General features: G+C 38.3%; 3 protein-coding genes, 1 long non-coding RNA gene and 1 other non-coding gene across 5 annotated transcripts; 2 read left to right on the top strand and 3 right to left on the bottom strand.

Annotated features, from left to right (window-relative positions):
* Positions 1–2877: 2877 nt before the first annotated feature.
* LOC119067254 (DNA replication licensing factor Mcm3) lies at positions 2878–5851 on the bottom strand. The gene is made up of 5 exons (XM_037170130.1): positions 5635–5851; positions 4652–5577; positions 4224–4587; positions 3928–4167; positions 2878–3872 (listed from the first exon to the last, which is right to left on the bottom strand). Exons 1-5 carry the CDS (start codon positions 5698–5700, stop codon positions 2997–2999), a joined length of 2472 nt encoding a protein of 823 aa, XP_037026025.1. The 5' UTR covers positions 5701–5851; the 3' UTR covers positions 2878–2996.
* A 2940-nt stretch (positions 5852–8791) lies between these two features.
* On the top strand, positions 8792–10971 carry LOC119067285 (polycomb protein eed-B). The gene is made up of 5 exons (XM_037170170.1): positions 8792–9009; positions 9269–9405; positions 9467–9656; positions 9728–10249; positions 10309–10971. The coding sequence occupies exons 1-5, from the start codon at positions 8941–8943 to the stop codon at positions 10657–10659; spliced, it is 1269 nt and encodes a 422-aa protein (XP_037026065.1). The 5' UTR covers positions 8792–8940; the 3' UTR covers positions 10660–10971.
* On the bottom strand, positions 10954–17446 carry LOC119067287. Its single transcript, XR_005085902.1, has 3 exons — positions 17262–17446; positions 16020–16027; positions 10954–10964 (listed from the first exon to the last, which is right to left on the bottom strand). It is a non-coding gene; the product is annotated as an uncharacterized LOC119067287 (long non-coding RNA).
* Positions 12966–15372, bottom strand: LOC119067286 (ER membrane protein complex subunit 2-like). The gene is made up of 5 exons (XM_037170171.1): positions 15220–15372; positions 14587–14995; positions 14349–14505; positions 13773–13868; positions 12966–13701 (listed from the first exon to the last, which is right to left on the bottom strand). The coding sequence occupies exons 1-5, from the start codon at positions 15251–15253 to the stop codon at positions 13516–13518; spliced, it is 882 nt and encodes a 293-aa protein (XP_037026066.1). The 5' UTR covers positions 15254–15372; the 3' UTR covers positions 12966–13515.
* On the top strand, positions 13971–14103 carry LOC119067608. Its single transcript, XR_005085973.1, has one exon. It is a non-coding gene; the product is annotated as a U11 spliceosomal RNA (small nuclear RNA).
* Positions 17447–17481: the final 35 nt, after the last annotated feature.

Below are 17481 nucleotides of genomic sequence, written 5' to 3'. Positions count from 1 at the left end.
TCGGTCATCCAATTTCCATAAACTTTTTTTTGTGGATAGGTATTGTAAATACCTTTCATTTGATGTATCACTTACAAGTGTAGCCTTTAAATGGCCAGAGAAATCTTTGGAAAACGTTAAAGCACTTATGGGACCCCAGCTCTGGAGGGGTCGACCCAAAATCGGCCATCTTCGAACTTAGCCTCACTATTTCAACTACCTTTCAGGGAAAAAAAATAATTTTGAAATCGGATTTGATTTACTCAAGATATCGACGTGACAGACGGACAGACGGACAGACAAAATTTTTATTGCGGATTCGTTATCTATGAACATAGGCAAACACTTTGCCCTTACCGTCTGCTTCGAATTCCATCAATTACACACGGCATCGTAATCCTATAAGCCCCTTCGTACTTCGTACGGGGCTAAAAATTCCATTTACAACTTGCGACAAATCATAGAAGCTAAATTTTTTAGGTTTCCGTCTCCCACCTCTACCAAAAAATTCCTTTAAGATTTTTGTTTCGTTTTAGTCTTATTATTAGGTGGAGTCCAAAAAAATAAATCTGGAAGAAATTTGTCAAAATAGTATTTTACATGACACATGCGACGAAAACCATACTTTTCATGTTTCAAGCACTTCTTTCGAAGCCCTCCGTATGTAAAATCCATTACATAACTCCGGATAAAAATTAAAAGTTTGGTTTTCGTGTGTTTATTGACCTCGGCTTCGCATCGGATCAACAAAATTCTCACAAAAACTCTACTTTTCATCTTTTTATCCCTAGTTGTGTAAAATATTGCTACATGAGTCGTTTGATTCGATTTTTGCTCAAGCGGGCTTAAATTCTTGGGGATGTTGTGAGCAGAACAGAAAAGTTTTTGGGAATCATCTGAGAAATTTTGCCTCAATTTTAGACCAAAGAACCACTCACTACACTACACAAACTTTTCTCAGATGATGTTCAAAAACGTTTATGTTCTGGATAGCTTACAACATTCCTGCGAGTTTAAGGTAGAGATGTGCGGGCCGACCTATTTTCAAAACCCGACCCAGCCCGGCCCAGACTAATTTTTAATGCCCGAGACCGACCCGACCCGAGAATTTTGTAGTTAAACCCGGCCCGGCCCAACTCGGCCCGTATTTTTTTTACTGAGCGAAAAAACCTAAAATTGGCGCGGCTTACAATTGGAAATCGTTCAGTTACCTATCGTTATAATAATGTAGTCTCACAAATCTATCGAACACTTGAAAGTAAGCTTACGCTCGGACTGTATTGCAATTTTTCTTTAAATTTTCCTTTAAAATTTCACATTTTTTTAAAAGACGAACAAAGTCGGGCCAGCCCGAATCTTTTTTTTTTGAAACCCGAGCCCGCGCGAGCCCGACTAATTTTTGAAACCCGGACCCAAGCCCGGTCGGGCCGGGCTGGGCCGGGTCGGGTAGGTGAATTTCGGGCGGCCCGCACATCTCTAGTTTAAGGCGACTTGAGTAAAAATTGAAACATTTGCTAAATGAGCTTACGAATATTCAAGTCTAAGATTACCTCAATTTTTCACAGTCGGCGAACTTTGACGACTCACATCTTCCGGATTCAATTTTTTTTCTGTAGCATTGGACTCCAATTAGTAGAATCCTATTCTAGTAGAACAGAACTAACAAACACCTCGAAGGAATTCTTTGGTAGAGGTCGGAATAGGTGGGAGACCGAAAACTCGAAAGTTTAGCTTCTATGATTTGTCGCAAGTTGTAAATGAAAATTTTAGACTTTCAAAATAGATTTTTGACATCTAGGGATGATAAAAAAAATTTTGTGGACTACGCCAGGCTCGGGTACAAAGTTTTTCGAAAATTGTTCGAAATTCGAACTGGAACATTCTTTGCCCAGTGACACATATTTACCAAATCTGTATTATCATCGTTGATCATTAAATATTATACCTGACACACTTTCATTTGGTATTGTGACCCAAAATCCCGGGTTATTCTCAAGTTTCAAAAGTGTAAATCAGCTGAGATTTTGGATTATAAGCTTTCGAAAATTGAATTCGGACTGAGTTTGGGTCAGGTCGGGTTTCGAAAATCCTCCTTGAATAAAAATACTGTATGATCAGTAGTCGTAGTACTGATTTTGACGGTCGACACATTTTGAAATGTGAGACCATTCATTTGCTTGATAATGCTTAATATAACCTGTCAGTTTGATTGGAGCAACGCATTCCAAGCAAAAGTGATCATAGTCGACAGCTGCTGAATAGAGTAATTTTTACAGTGTTTTTCATAGATTTTCATTTTAGATTTTTTATTGGAGGTAACCCTCGACTCCTTTACTACTTTCCAGGGTGTCTAAAGTTCCAGCGTGCGCATTATTCTGCAATGTGTTCTTATAACAAAAACATTGAACAGCGATGTTACCCTCCATACAGTCAAAAGCAGTCAATTTTCAGCATAAATTAGCTTCAGCTGTTTTTCAGCTGATCCATACAAACAATCACAACCGTTTATATGTCTTTATACGGTTTTACCACTATCATGCGCGTGCGTGTAGCAGCTTCAACCGTATGAATAAGGAAAACCAGTTTTGATTGTATGTGTGGATCAGCTGAAAAACAGCTGAAGCAAATTTATGCTGAAAATTGACTGCCTTTGACTGTACAGATATGTTTTCAGAATTTTTTCGTCACTTGAAAGAAATTAAATAAAAGCAAAATTCACATTTTCGTTAAAAACTCCACATTAAACTTTTCAAAAAACATCTACACTGCCAAGACCCTTCAAATTCCTTATAGCATAGGTGGAGAACTTTTTAAATGTTAACTCTGCCAAGCCCTTTCATCCGAGCTTCGCCTTTTTGTCTTACGTCAGTTCTTGAATTACACACTGGTGAAAATGAATTTTTAAATTTGTGAAACGCTTTATTACAATCACTCAAAATAACAGACTGGTACGGTAAAATCGAGATAAAATGAAACTTGAACTTAAACAGTTTGGAATAACTTAACTTACTAGAGAACTAAATCAGAAAAACTACGCCGTCCGACACCATCACTTGATTCGCATCGGTCATTTGCAGCAAAGCCGAGTCAATTTCTGCGGCTGAAAAAGGTTCCTCGTTCTCATGATTTATTTTTTCCGTTAGATTTGCCACGGATATTGTTTGTTGTCTAGATTCTTGGAATGTGACTTGCACTTTACGACGGAACGTGACCAATCTTTCGCCACTCAATACCACCGGCTCAGGTTCAGTGTCCGTAAACATGTCCTCTGAAGATTGTACCGTGCCAGTGGTAGCTGTCGATGTCGATGGCTTCGATCGTGTTTCGCGTCGTGTCAAATCACCGCTGTCTGGTGGATCGAGCAAATTATTTTCATCATCTTCCGTAATGTCTGCCAAACGTGTTCGTTTTCGTGTCGACACAGTCGGTTGAGATTCTTCTTCTGTTCCATTTGTTTCCACTGGTTCAGTATCGTTCATTTCGTCGTCACTTTCGTCTTCACTTCGAGTGCGCTTACGCTTTTCCTTTTCTAAGACCTTTTTGAAGTACGCAAATTGAACGAGTTCGATGGCAACCTGTGCGTCAGCGGGTGTCACAGATTTTCCCATTCGGGCTTTGGCATGGGCTGTTGCCAGACGAATCAATGTTTCCAGAGTTCTAGCGGTTACCGGTTGAGTACGTGCAATATCCGATTTATCCAGATCCTGTGAACGCAGGCGGGAATATTCATTGGCAATAACCTCGCATGCTCGATCTGTTAATTTTGGCTTCAAACACTTAGCGATGTGGATGTATTTTCGCATGAATTCAACCGACAATATTTGATCATCACGCCGGCGAGAGTTTCCATGTAGCAGCTGATCGTATTTTTCGTAGACAGCAGTCTCTTTGCTCTAGAGGAAAAACGGTTAGTGAGACAGTCAATTAAATTTTCCATTGCGAACTTACTTCATTCTCAGCTTCAGCACTGAAGGTAGATAGTTTATCCGCAAAGTTACCACCCATTGGCAGCACGTCGCCATCCTGTTCTTTTGGATTACGATAACGATGCATTCGGACAACAAAGTCGGAGATCATTTCATCTTGGTCTTGGTCAGCAACATCCAGCAGAACGAACAGTAAATCGAAACGGGATAGCAAAGAGTCCTGAAGACCAATATTCTCCATTGGCGTTTTGTATTGATCGTACTGCGAATGACAAACTGGTTAATGAAAGGACTTTTCTACTTTGACACGTTTCGTACTCTTCCGTAAACTGGATTAGCAGCTGCAAGTACTGAGCATCGAGCGTTCAATGAGGCATGAATTCCTGCCTTGGAAATGGTCACACGACCTTGTTCCATAACTTCGTGGATGGCTGTTCTGTCAAGATCGCTCATTTTGTCGAATTCGTCAATGCACACCACACCTCTGTCGGCCAACACCATAGCGCCTGCTTCAAGCCGACGCTCACCAGTTTCTTGATCGCTTGTTACTGCCGCTGTTAAACCAACACCACTAGATCCACGACCGGTTGTTGCAATCGCTCTAGGTGCAGTATTTAACACATAACGAAGAAGCTGCGACTTGGCAACACTTGGATCGCCAATTAAGAGCACGTTTATGTCACTGAAGACGAAAAGACAAACAGTTTGAAAGAGGTCACAAGCTACTATTTTACAACAGAATTTACCCTCTCAATCTCGTTCCGTTGTTTAAGACTTTTTCTATGCCTCCCAGCAACAAACAGAGAATTGCCTTCTTAACATACTCGTGACCATAAATGGACGGAGCCAAGCTTTTGGCCAGTAAATCAAAGATTCCCGGCTTACCAGCCAATTTCTTGCACAGATTCACTTCATCCCGTGTAATATTCAAGTTTGCGTCTTTGTTCAATTGTGAGATGTTATTGGCAATGACAATGGTTCTAAATGTACCGGTTGTGTAGCCTCCCATTTTGCCAGGTAAACATCGATAATTTCCGACAATCTGAACTCTGTCTCCGGGCTTACATCGGTCAACCAGATCATCATCACACACAATATCAACCGATCGCGGCAGTTGGCCAGCCGGTGCCTTTTCTGGCATTTCTTGAATGGTCAATGTTTGATGATCCTTGTAAACAGACAATCCGTACTCCGTTTCCAACAAATTGCCATCGTCGTCTTTTGTTGGATATGCTGTGCTACTCGGGAATCCTTCGTACGACGTTAGATCTGTGTATTTTCGTTCCATAACTTTTTGCGTTGCACTGCAATAATGGACACTGCGAACGAGCTTCGGACGCACCAATGACACCTTTGTGACGATACCTTCCACACAAATCAAATTGCCAAGGAATCGTGCATTTAAGGATCTGGGTGTTACGTGCCGTTTACCAAAACTGCCTTCGAATCCAATAAAGAAATCTTCATTGGACTTGGCATAGCTGGGCTCCAACGACGAAACGTATTCTTTCAATGCACGGCAAAATGCCAAATGTTCGTCGAAAGAGCTGGTGAGTAATTCGGCAGCTCTTGTGGGATTTTTCCGTCGCAGATCATTAATATTGACAATCAAACGTTTTCCTTTGTCGGCAATCATGTCTTTAACGTGAGACATGTAAATGCTTTGGTCTTCCTAAAACAATGGTTAAAGAAATGCAAGCTTGTAACAGAGGAATCAATTTTAACAAACCTCATCATCAAGAAAGTCCAGATATTCTCGTTGGCTATCGCGAAGTCGTTGATCATCATCGGCCATTGTATTTATTTATTCAAGACGCACTGTTAGTTCAATAACAATATTTTATCTTGCACAATATTTATTAAACTGGTAGACACCACACCAGAGATGAAGCTGTTAGATTCACAACAACAAAAAAATTGCCGCGTTTATTTGACGTTAGAATACAAATTTTGCGGGAAAATTGACATTTCAAAAACGATTTGGGGATGCAATTAAAATAGTCGATGTATCGCATGTACTGACGTGTTTAGTACATCAGCGTACTTGATCTATGAGCCTTTCATTTTAAAGTTTAATTTTTTGTCATTTCATTTACGGACAATGTTCCAGCACATATTGATCTGACTTAAGATTAGAGCCTATTTTATAGGAAAATGGCTAATGCTTGAACAAATGTACAAATATGAAGAGCACATTTACACAAAAAAAAATTGAAAATATGTCAGTGAGTTTTAAGGTATTTCTAAAAATTTCTAAAATTCTATAACATAGGCCCTACTTAAGATGTGAAAGATGTCAATTTTTTGACTGCATGTCCTTATATCGATTTTTAACCGTGAAGCCACGATGGAATTTTTTTGGCCAAATGGAGCAAAATGGATATCTTCTACATTTTTATCCATTTGGCCAAAAATGTGCCATCATAGGCCAAAAAATTACATTAAAGTAAAGTGCTCAAGGTTCTGAAAGAGCAGGTTAAGACACTTCTGATTTGATCATTACAGGTTCTGTGAAATGTCAACTTGATAAAAACAATTATTTTTCTTCAAATTATCTTTTCAAACAATTTCTAGTGAGTGTATTTAACAAAACATGTCTAAAATGTACATGACATGACATGACATGACATATCGTCCTTCTCATTGTGGTGTGTCGAAAATGAATTGAGCCTTAATCCGAAAAAATGTTCCGTGCTGTCGGTAACCTGCAAACCTCAACCAATTGATTATCACTACTACGTCGATGACAACAAGATTGAAAAGAAATCATCCAAAATGGATCTGGGTGTCAGACTCAACAGCAAGCACAGTTTCAACGATCATATATATGAGACCACAAAGAAATGCTATCAACTAACTGGGTTTTTGTTCCGGTCTACGCAGCAATTTAAGCGACCAGAGAGTCTCATCAAGCTCTACTATGCTTATGTACGCAGTAGGCTGGAGTACTGCAGCACTGTCTGGAATCCATATTATCATAAATACTGTGAGCAAATAGAAAGAGTCCAACGGAAATTTACACGAATGCTATATTATAAGTTCAACTGGCCTAAACAAGACTATCCGACAAGACTCAAACGGTTAAAAATGAAATCACTTGAAACTCGGAGACTGGAGTTGGATGAAATGGTTTTGTATAAGATCGTTCATGGTAAAATCGAAACTAATCTATCGTCACGGCTGTGTGTATCTCAACCGCAACGATTCACCCGTCAGAATGCTCATTACCTATTCTACCTACCAACACCCGCGTCGAATATTCAACTTAACTCTCCACTCCACCGTATGCAGAACCATCACAATGTCTATTTCAAGAGTCTGGATATTTTCAATTTGCCGTTTAATCAATTCAAGGCGGCTGTAAAGAGTGCGTATCAGTTCTAGAGAGTGACTGATGCCTCTAGTGATGGGATTTTTTATCCTGTATTTTTGAAATTTTTTCTTTGTATTTATTTGAACTTTTTTCTGATGTTAATTTATTTTTTTTTAATTATGCTCTCTCGATCATTGTATAATTGGGCGATAGCCTGTACGTTCCTGATCGTTAAATAAATAAACATAAACATAAACAAAAATGTCAAAATTTGTGTTTCACCCGCCTTTGTAAGAGTCTTAACCTGTTCTGCTAAGGTTCTAGTAATAAGAAGAGCACGATACCTGAGTAATCGTATGGGGTCTATTATGTTTAACTTCTCCATCCTGAAATATTGCTAAAAAAAAGGAGAATGTGACGAAATGTGATGAGGAATATTTTTGCCTATAGGAATGGGGGTGGGTTTCAAATTAAACAAAATTTCCTACTTATCAATGCCGATCGAATGACATCAATTTTGGGAAGTATTGACCGAGCACTACATCCCATTGAAAAAGCGATTCCGCCCGACTTTACTTTTCAAACACCAGGTGTTTGTCATTTTTAACTTGTTTAAATCAAGGTTCTGAAAGAACAGGTTAAGACACTTACGAAGGCGGGTGAAACACAAATCTTGACAATTATGACATGTATATTGTTTGAAAAGTCAACTTGAAAACAATTTTTTTTTTGTTAAGTTGAAATCGTCATATAAAATTTTCCAAACCTAGTTGGCGCTACAGGAAAATTTTGATCACACCGCCTTCGTGATCAACTCCAAAGTGTCTTAACATGTTCTTTCAGAACCTTGGTTTAAATTGCGTATCGATCATTTTTAGGGTGTCTTTTAAATTTAACATTAAAAATCAACTCCGCGTTGTATCTTTCCACCAAAAATACTTTCAAGGTGATTAAACCCAAGATTCTGAAAGAACAAGTTAAGACACTTACGAAGGCGGGTGAAACACAAATCTTGACATGTATATTGTTTGAAAAGTCAACTTGAAAACAATTTTTTTTTGTTAAGTTGAAATCGCCATATAAAATTTTCCAAACCTAGTTGGCGCTACAGGAAAATTTTGATCACACCGCCTTCGTAATCAACTCAAAAGTGGCTTAACCTATTCATTCATAACATTGATTAAACCCAAGGGTTTATTTTTTAGACTCTATACTTGGAAGGGACATGCAGATGCAGATACGCAGGTGACACACAAAAAATTTGACAGTTTCATACCTTGTCGTTAGTAGGTGAAAGTATAAGCCAGGTATGGTCTGTTCATACAAACCGGAGGACATAGCGATTTCAACAAACGCATGACCTCTCATGAGAGGTGAGTTTGTTTATATGAAATCGCTGTGTCCTCCGCTACATACAAAGTTTGACATTCGACCATACCTTGTGTTGACGTTCATTGTTAAATTTGACCTCTTCAAGTATGTATACAGCCTTGGATTAAACCGATTAAACCCTTGCGCAAAAATGTGTTGGAGTACTAGTCACAAAATCGATTTACAAAACGTCACGAAAAAAATGTCGATATGTCAACATCCATGTTTAAATGTAGTCTTTATTTTGATTGTAAATTTTTTGCCGGCAGTTGAACAGTTTCAGCGTTCTTAGCTAAATTGTAAATTTATTTTTTTGTTTATCTTGACTGAATTATATTTTTAAGATATAAAATGCAACCAAAGCTAGAGAAAACGGAAAGTACAGAAACTGTGAACGCATCAGAGGAATCTGGAGAAGAGGTAAACCATTTTTCTTGGTTGAGGTTAAGTGTCTTTGTCTTTGAGTTAACATTTTAAACAATGAATGAGATAGGGTTGGCCATTACCGTACTAATATTATTTGCAAACAAACTGTAAATGTGACTTGAATGTAGACATCAAAGTACAAGTCACGAATATCTCGGATCATATTATTAATTAGGTCGCGTTGATGTGATAGTCTGTTGGTTAAACCTGGATTGACGGTTTTTTGTTGACAAAACGATTTATGACTTTTCAGGATGATGGGCTGAGTGTTACAAGTACTAGTGATACTACCTCTAGAAGTGCTACACCTAGTGGAACAATCAAGAAACGCGGACCGAAAAGGAGAAAGTCAAAATTACCAAAAGTGCCTAGGCCTCCATTCAAATTTGTGTGAGCAAACAGTTTGTTGTTCAATTAGAAAATTTGATTTTTATCTGTGCCGAAATTCCAGAACTTACTTCAAAGAAGACCACAATCAGCCTATATTCGGTACAGCATTTTGTCAGCATCTGAAACCTGGTGAGCCAATTATATTTGCATCTGCCGGAAGCAATCGCGTCACAATCTATGAATGCCAGAAGAATGGTGGGATCAAATTGTTACAATGCTATTCGGATCCAGACACTGACGAAGTATTTTATGTGAGTATCGCAGGTGACGATCGAGAATCCATAGGCGAAGAAACTTATAATCTGATGGAAATGATTTTTAGACATGTAGCTGGTCCTACGAACCAGACACGGCTCAACCAATTCTCGCTGCCGGTGGACTCCACGGAATCATTCGGATAATAAATCCAATGAGTATGACCTGCCCGAAGCATTACATTGGCCATGGTCATGCCATAAACGAACTGAAATTCCATCCCAAAGATCCGAGCATATTGCTGTCGGCCAGTAAAGACCATTCTCTCCGGTTGTGGAACATTCAGTCTGATGTTTGTATAGCAATTTTCGGAGGAGTTGAAGGACATCGGGATGAAGTGCTCAGCGCTGATTTCGATGCCGCTGGAACGCGCATTATGTCGTGTGGTATGGATCATTCATTGAAGCTGTGGCGTCTGGATAAGTCGCCGATCAAAGAAGCAATGAAGACAAGCTTTACATTCAATCCGAACAAAAGTGTCCGTCCGTTTAGCACTGTTCTCGAACACTTTCCCGACTTTTCCACTAGGGACGTGCATCGCAATTACGTCGATTGTGTGAAGTGGCTCGGAAATTTCGTATTGTCCAAGGTACGGTAACCGGTATGGTATTGCGATTCATGTCACTCAATTGATTTACTTATTTCCAGTCATGTGAAAATACGATCATTTGTTGGAAACCGGGACGATTAGGTGATACGTCGGTTAGCGACAGTTCGTCCATATCAGTCATTCATAGATTCGAATACAAAGCGTGCGAAATTTGGTTCATCCGATTTGCGTTGGACATTGGTAACAAATACATGGCAATTGGTAATCAAAATGGCAAAACATTTTTGTGGGAATTGAATACGCCAGATCCCACGAACGCTAAATGTTCCATGTTACAACACATCAAATGCACGACAGCTATACGACAAACAGCATTTTCACGGGATGGAGATATTTTGATTTGTGTGTGCGATGACGGTACCGTTTGGCGTTGGGATCGGACAAATTAATTTTATTTGTATTTGATCGGTAGCGGTGATCGACAACCCGACATGATTTAACAATAGGTCTCATCTCACAGCCACACTTTAATTTAATTTTATTTTTCTATGTCTGAGCACTCGTAGCATTTCGTTGAATTGTTTGGGATTAGGCTGATGTATTGGTGTTATATACAATTTGATGTATACCATTCTAAATTTTATGTTTTACCTTTGACGCATAGAATTAAGTCCTTCGTTTTAAGATCCAAAATGTTTATTGTTGATACGAAAAATGACTTTTAGATTTAAATTTAAAAAATTAAATTAATTTACTCTGCACATGTTGTTGCGTTCGAATAATACCTACACGGCATAAGACACCTGTGCATATCCTGCTAGCACACATACAAAAGGACTCTAAGTCTACATATTAAACTGATTACTAAAGCTCACTTTGGTGGTCACACGTCGTACATATACTATGTGCCTTTAAGCAAGTTTCAACTATCAACTGACGTCAACAAAATTTCTCTGGTCGATGAATGACTCATTCGGACATTTTCTTATACATTAAATCTGAATCAACAAATTAATGAAAATTTCCATTTTCAAATCACCACCGAAAAAGTGTCTACGACAACTTAAAGAGTCATATCGCGATCACGAAAACTCCAGGTGATGGGGGAACAAGCGATATCCGATTTTAATGAGTGATAGCTCGTTGGATTCGTCTTTCAATTCTAGCGAACTTTCATTTTTTCGAATATTTTTATATTTTTGGTGGAAAGCGTTCAAAAATGTAAGCATTCAGGGGATCTCGAAAACAGTTTTTCAACAATAACTCAAGAAATATTTATTTTAAATTATTGTAATGTTGTACTAACGTCGGCCTTGGAAAGGCCTACAGGTAGTAAACGTAGCGTTTTGTTAACGTAATGAAATAATGTGAAGGAGCTGTATCAGAAAATTGTGAAAATGTGGAATGGGATCGCTATGTGTACGCGTGTGTAAGTTGACAAACTCGCCTATTCGTTGTCAAAGTGAACTTGGTACAAACTCGATATGTTAGCATCAGATATCAGCCTCGATAAATGGTCCTTGTAATTTACAATGTTTTCAGACCGACAGGCTGGTCGATTGAGCTTGAGAAAAGTCTAAGATTTGCCCAGCATTACTGAATATATGTCGGAACCTCGACAAAATTCAACTTATCCGCAGAAGATTATAGCAACTTTCGTTCTTTCAATTCCATGAGCTGTTCAGGATGTTCAGGCCATCTTTTTTTGGCGCGGACTAACTCAGAATTTGCAATTTTCCAGAGTTTCGTTCAGGTAGACTAAAATCGATTAAGTAATTTAAATAGGCACTGCGGATTTTTGAGTTGAGTGTAACGAGTTTTTTAACGTTGTGATTTGTCAACGGACTAAATGCACCACTAGAACTCACCCACAGCGCAAGGCTATTAGAACAACAAACTCTGTAAACAACAAAATTAACAAAGCTGAAATGCCTACAAAAAAGATCTAACAGCTGAAATTCCTACAAGAAGAAAAAGGTAACAGCTGAAATTCCTACAAAACTACAGACGTAAAAAGAAATTTTGACGCACTAACAGAGCAATAAAGCTCTTTCCTTACCCAGCAGATCACGTAAAGTGAACAAAATGAAGCAAAGAAGCTGTTTCGACCTTGGGATTCAGTGGCAGTCCGTGGCTAGCGTGATCTATCTATCATCAGTTGATCCCTTCCCAACATGTCAGTATGAATTTGACTAAAGTTGTAGCTGCATTTTTACGGTAAAATCCCAAGAAACGAAAATCATACCCTACATCGACTTTCAGAAATTGCTGCTGGCTGACCATATTGGAATGGGAAATCACTATTTTATATTCATTAACATCGTTAGAACTCCCATCTAAACAGTTGCTGCGAATATATTTTCAATGAATATAGAGGTTAAATCCCAAGGTATTGTGATGTGGGAACGGTTAGTTGTCTAGGAAGTACAGCAGCTAGAAAAATAAGACCAAAAGCTTTTGTTTATGAATCGAGGATCTCCGAAAACATTTTCGAAGATGATAAAGCCGTAGACCACCGGAAATACTCTCGAAAATCACCGTTCATACGTCACCAATTCTACATGGATTTTCCCAGAGACAGACAGTCCACACAAAGTCGACACTTACCCGAGACCTGGAGTAGAAATTCACGAGGTTACAATACACCAAAATGGATGATATCAAAGATCGGTAAATAAATTCACAAAAAATTTTATTTCTTTTTCCAACTAAAAATTTAAGAAACAAAATTTTGCTGAAGAAAATCGATTTCATATAATTTTTGATTAAATATTTTGCTTTATTTCTTGTAATATAATAAATTAAACGTTAACGTTTTGTTGTATTGACGATTGGTTGAAATCAGAGGCGAAATGAAATGTATTTTGCAACAGTTTTTTTTATCATCAAATCGATCACCAACATTGGATTATGATAGTGGAAAATTGAATTTTGGGAATATTAGAAACCTTAAACAATATAAATGAAAATCATGGAACAAAAGACCGACCCTTACACCCTTTATTAAGTAGGACTTTTCTCCTTTTTTTATTTTTTGCATGAAAAATCCTGTCAAGCACAAAAGAAACGCCACATGCTACAAGAACAAAAATGAAAGATTCTTTAGAGTTCCCTTGCATGTAAAGCTGTGTATACGTATCTGTCTTGAACGGTTGATTTGAGGCAATTTCGTACGGATCTCTTTCTCCACTAAACAAGCAAATTTTACCTTAAATCATCCGTCCAAACCAGATACGTAAATAACAAAATCAATTTGAGTTGCAAAATTTTTCGTATTGAACTAAAAAACACGAATTTTGACTTGGTCAATTTGATTTTAACTCTAAATTTCCAAATGCATTTTCTAGGGCACCGATATATTTATCGTTTTGGGTCTTTTTATCGCCAACGCTTGACTTTGCCTGTATTTCAGCTAGTGCATAACTGGCCAATTTCTGGGCATCTTTTCGCTTATTCACCGATGCTTTCGAGTTGATTATGTGATTGCAGCACTGCAAATCAATTTTGAATGAAATTAACACACTGAAACACATAAACCGACCGGTAAATCGTCTTCACTTACCAAATACAATCCATACAGTGCTCGCAGATTGTGGGCATTCAGCTTCAATGCTTGGGAATAATACGACTTTGCTATTTCAATATTTTCTAAGCCACCCTGTAACATAGATGAGAATTGTTAGAAAATTTATTTCGGTTATAATTCGCTAACAATTATCATGAGGAAATGTAGGATAAGCATCCATAAATCTAATTCAGTTAAAAGGGTGCTCACTTTACTCCTAACATAGTGCATTGTGTTTATCACAGTGGGGTATGGTTATCAAGACATACCCAGCACATAATTTTTTTAACTTAGGGGAAGTCAGTCGCTATTATGCACAGACGCCCCTCCTATGAAATTTCAAGTAAAATACGAATTTTGGTTACAAATTAGGATTTTTTCCAGAAATTTCGGTGAAATATTTTGTGAGGCAACAGTTGTCTCCGTGTAGTCAACGAGTGGTGTGCTAGGTAATAAGAATCTAGAGGAATCGCGAGTGCACAACTGCCTTAATAACTCGCGAACCGGCAGGGTCGGAGAACTAACTTACCAATACTTTCGGGCTTTCTACTTACGACCATAGCTAGTACTTACCATAGTGTAACGAATCTCGGCTAAACGTTGATGAATTAAATGACTATGTGGATTATGTAACAAAACTTCTTCCATACAAAATGCAGCCTTAGAATATTCATTTTCTGATAAATACAAACTACACAGCTCGTGCCAAGCTTCCTGGTCTGACATAAATCTGCAAAGCGGTAAGAATTGCTGTTAGTATGTCGTCTAACGAACAGTAACGTGATCATGGTCATAATGGATTGTCCCTTACTTTTTGAGATATTCACACAACTCCTTAATTGCTTCGCCTGTCTTTCCTCTGGCCTTTAGAATAGCAATCTTCCGTTTACGTGGAGCCGCATTCGTTTCGTCTTTGCTGATTATATCATCCAAAACATCATTTGCCTCGTCATAACGTCCCAATGCTTCCAATCTCATGGCCTTGTATTTCTGAACCCTTAAACTGCCGGGAAATTCTTGTGACAATTCTCGGATACATTTTTCGGAAATATCCAAGCGGGCACAGTCGAATGCGGCAATGATAACTTGTTCCAACACCAAATGCCTCTCATTGCCCAGCTTACTCGCCTTTTCCTCCAACACCGTCTTCCACAGCAGAACAATATCGTCACTTTTCCTTTCGTTATCCTCACGCCATTTTCGAAACAGGTCTCTGACCTCTGGAACAGAAAATTCTCAATTCAGTAAATCTCCACGTCAATTGGATGCCCAGAGACAGGCACCGACACGACATGTGTGTGTTGCAATCAAATTAAAGTACGTGATGTGAAAACCATGTTTTCTTTTAATTATGCCGTGTATCAAAACAAAATATTCATGCGAGGTATGAATGAGAAGGATTCGATGCGGATTAGAACGTTTAAATGAATTTGTCGTCACTCACCTGACCAACTCATCTGTTCATAATTATAGGCCATTTGTCTGTTGTTGAATTTTTCATCAATTATTAAATAAATTAAAATCAATTAAAAATTGTCATCAGTCTAACGCACTGAAAAATTTGACAACTCATGAACGTACAATATTCATTTGCGCTACATTCCCTCCCGAAGAACGTGAACACATCGTATAGCTGTCATCCACGCGTTTATAGTGGTATGGTACATAGCGCTGCATAAAAGAGCGGTAGAATCCGATATTTTGAATTTTTGTATGGGAATTGACATTCAACGTTGATATCTCCAAAGAATAAGAGACAGATTTTGCTAGGAATGCATCTGTTGATGAGTTTTATCGATTGACATCCTCACTTGAGTAAAAAAAAAATCCATTACGTAACTAGGCATAAAAATAAATGTCTCGTTTTCGTGTGATTATTGATCCCGGCTACGCATCGGATCGACAAAATTTACACGAAAACTATACTTTTCATATTTTTATAGTATCTCCGTCCAATATGAAAAATACTATTCGTACCACGGAGTAAAAGTCTTTTTTAGCGTATTCGTTTCCAGACCCCGCCTTCGGCTCTGTCTGGAAACCTCTCACACGCTAAAAAAGACCTTTAGTCCTAGGTACGAAATGTACTATTTCGGTTCACTTTTTCATCAACTTGTTCACAAGATATATCAAGATTTTCGGCTATGATCCTCCGTATCTTGATATATCAAGATTTTCGGCTATGGTCTTCCATATCTTGATATATCAAGATTTTCGGCTATGGTCTTCCGTATCTTGATCAACATTTTCAGCTATCTAGTTAAAAAAAAACATAAAAAAAAGTTATAGCTCGTACGATAGCTTTGGGTGTAATGTCATTTTACATGCTTATGCACGGTAAAGTGCACTTTACATCACTGCTTGTGACAGGGAAAATGCACTTACCGTCCACAAACATGTAAAATGTGTTACGTCACAGCTTGTAAATGCTTGTTTAGGCACGTGTGATTACTCCACTCGCCTTCGGCTCGTTCATCAAACCTCACTCTTGCCGAAACAAATATTTACAAACAGTGACGTAACATACTATGATGTCAAGGGGTGGTCAAAATACTTTTGTTGAATTCGAGAAAATCGAATTTTTTAAAGTGTCCATCCGATCCGATTGGTTGGATCTGCACTGGTCGGTTATGGACTAGAAATACCCTTCAGACACTTTACGGTGACATAATGTAAAAAAGAACAATTTTAAAATAGAATTTGGTCACAATTTACTCTTATATTCCAGCGGAAAAGGTCAACTTTTTTTCAAGTGGTCCGCAATTCCGTAAACATAAAAGTTCTGAGGAAATATTTTTGTATGTAATGGCGGCTGAGGTCAGCTACCATTATTAATGGTCGGTCCATCAAAACAATAATGTTGCAGAGGTACAGCTCTATTTGAAAGTTGACCACACTTTGACTGATGGTCGGCCATGGGTGGTGGATAGGCCTACGAAGTTTCAACTTTTAGTGATGCATCTTGCTCAAGTCGCCTTTGGCTCGTCGTGCAATCCTTCCACGAGTCAAAACACAACATTTAGTAGCAGGTACGTAATGTACTCTGAGTGATTTAAGTTGCGAAAGGAATGAGCACACTGTTTTATGATATTCACACAAAGCAGAGTTGCGGTACATTCCATTTTTTAACTTCTGTTTCGTTTGGTCTGTGTATATAACCCCACATGACCACTCGGCTGCTTGACACACGACACATTTTCCTCAACACCTTACAATTTTAGCTAAGCATCGATGCCTCTTAAAACTGTCAAAATCTCACCAGTGAATGTGAACGAATAATTATTACTGATCACTGCAGAGTAAAGTAATTTACGTGTTACGGCATGTTTCATTTTCATTTACATTGCCTAATCACGTAAAGCATTGTACTTACGAGGTTCCAAGTTGTTATTTGATAAGTGGGGTGTTACAGCCCGACCCGAAGGGGAACAACTTGAAACCTCGGAAAGAAATATACTACTACTCTGCCGTGTTACTGATGTATACCGGCACAGCTCTGCTACTAGCATGAACATAAGAAATATTCGGAGGCTAATGCAATCAAAATAGGCCTTGCATTTTCTCGTAAAGATAGGAGTCATGATTTCTTGGTGTGAATAAAAACACACAATACATGCAATCGTACACGCATACATATTTGAAAATTTGGAGGCTTTTTGAAGTTCCAAAAATGAATGAATGTTCGTGCTAGAAGCAGTGCTATGAT

The sequence above is a fragment of the Bradysia coprophila genome (assembly GCF_014529535.1).
Source record: "Bradysia coprophila strain Holo2 chromosome X unlocalized genomic scaffold, BU_Bcop_v1 contig_12, whole genome shotgun sequence".
NCBI classification, from domain to species: domain Eukaryota; kingdom Metazoa; phylum Arthropoda; class Insecta; order Diptera; family Sciaridae; genus Bradysia; species Bradysia coprophila.
This window is presented reverse-complemented; position numbering and strand designations above follow the sequence as displayed.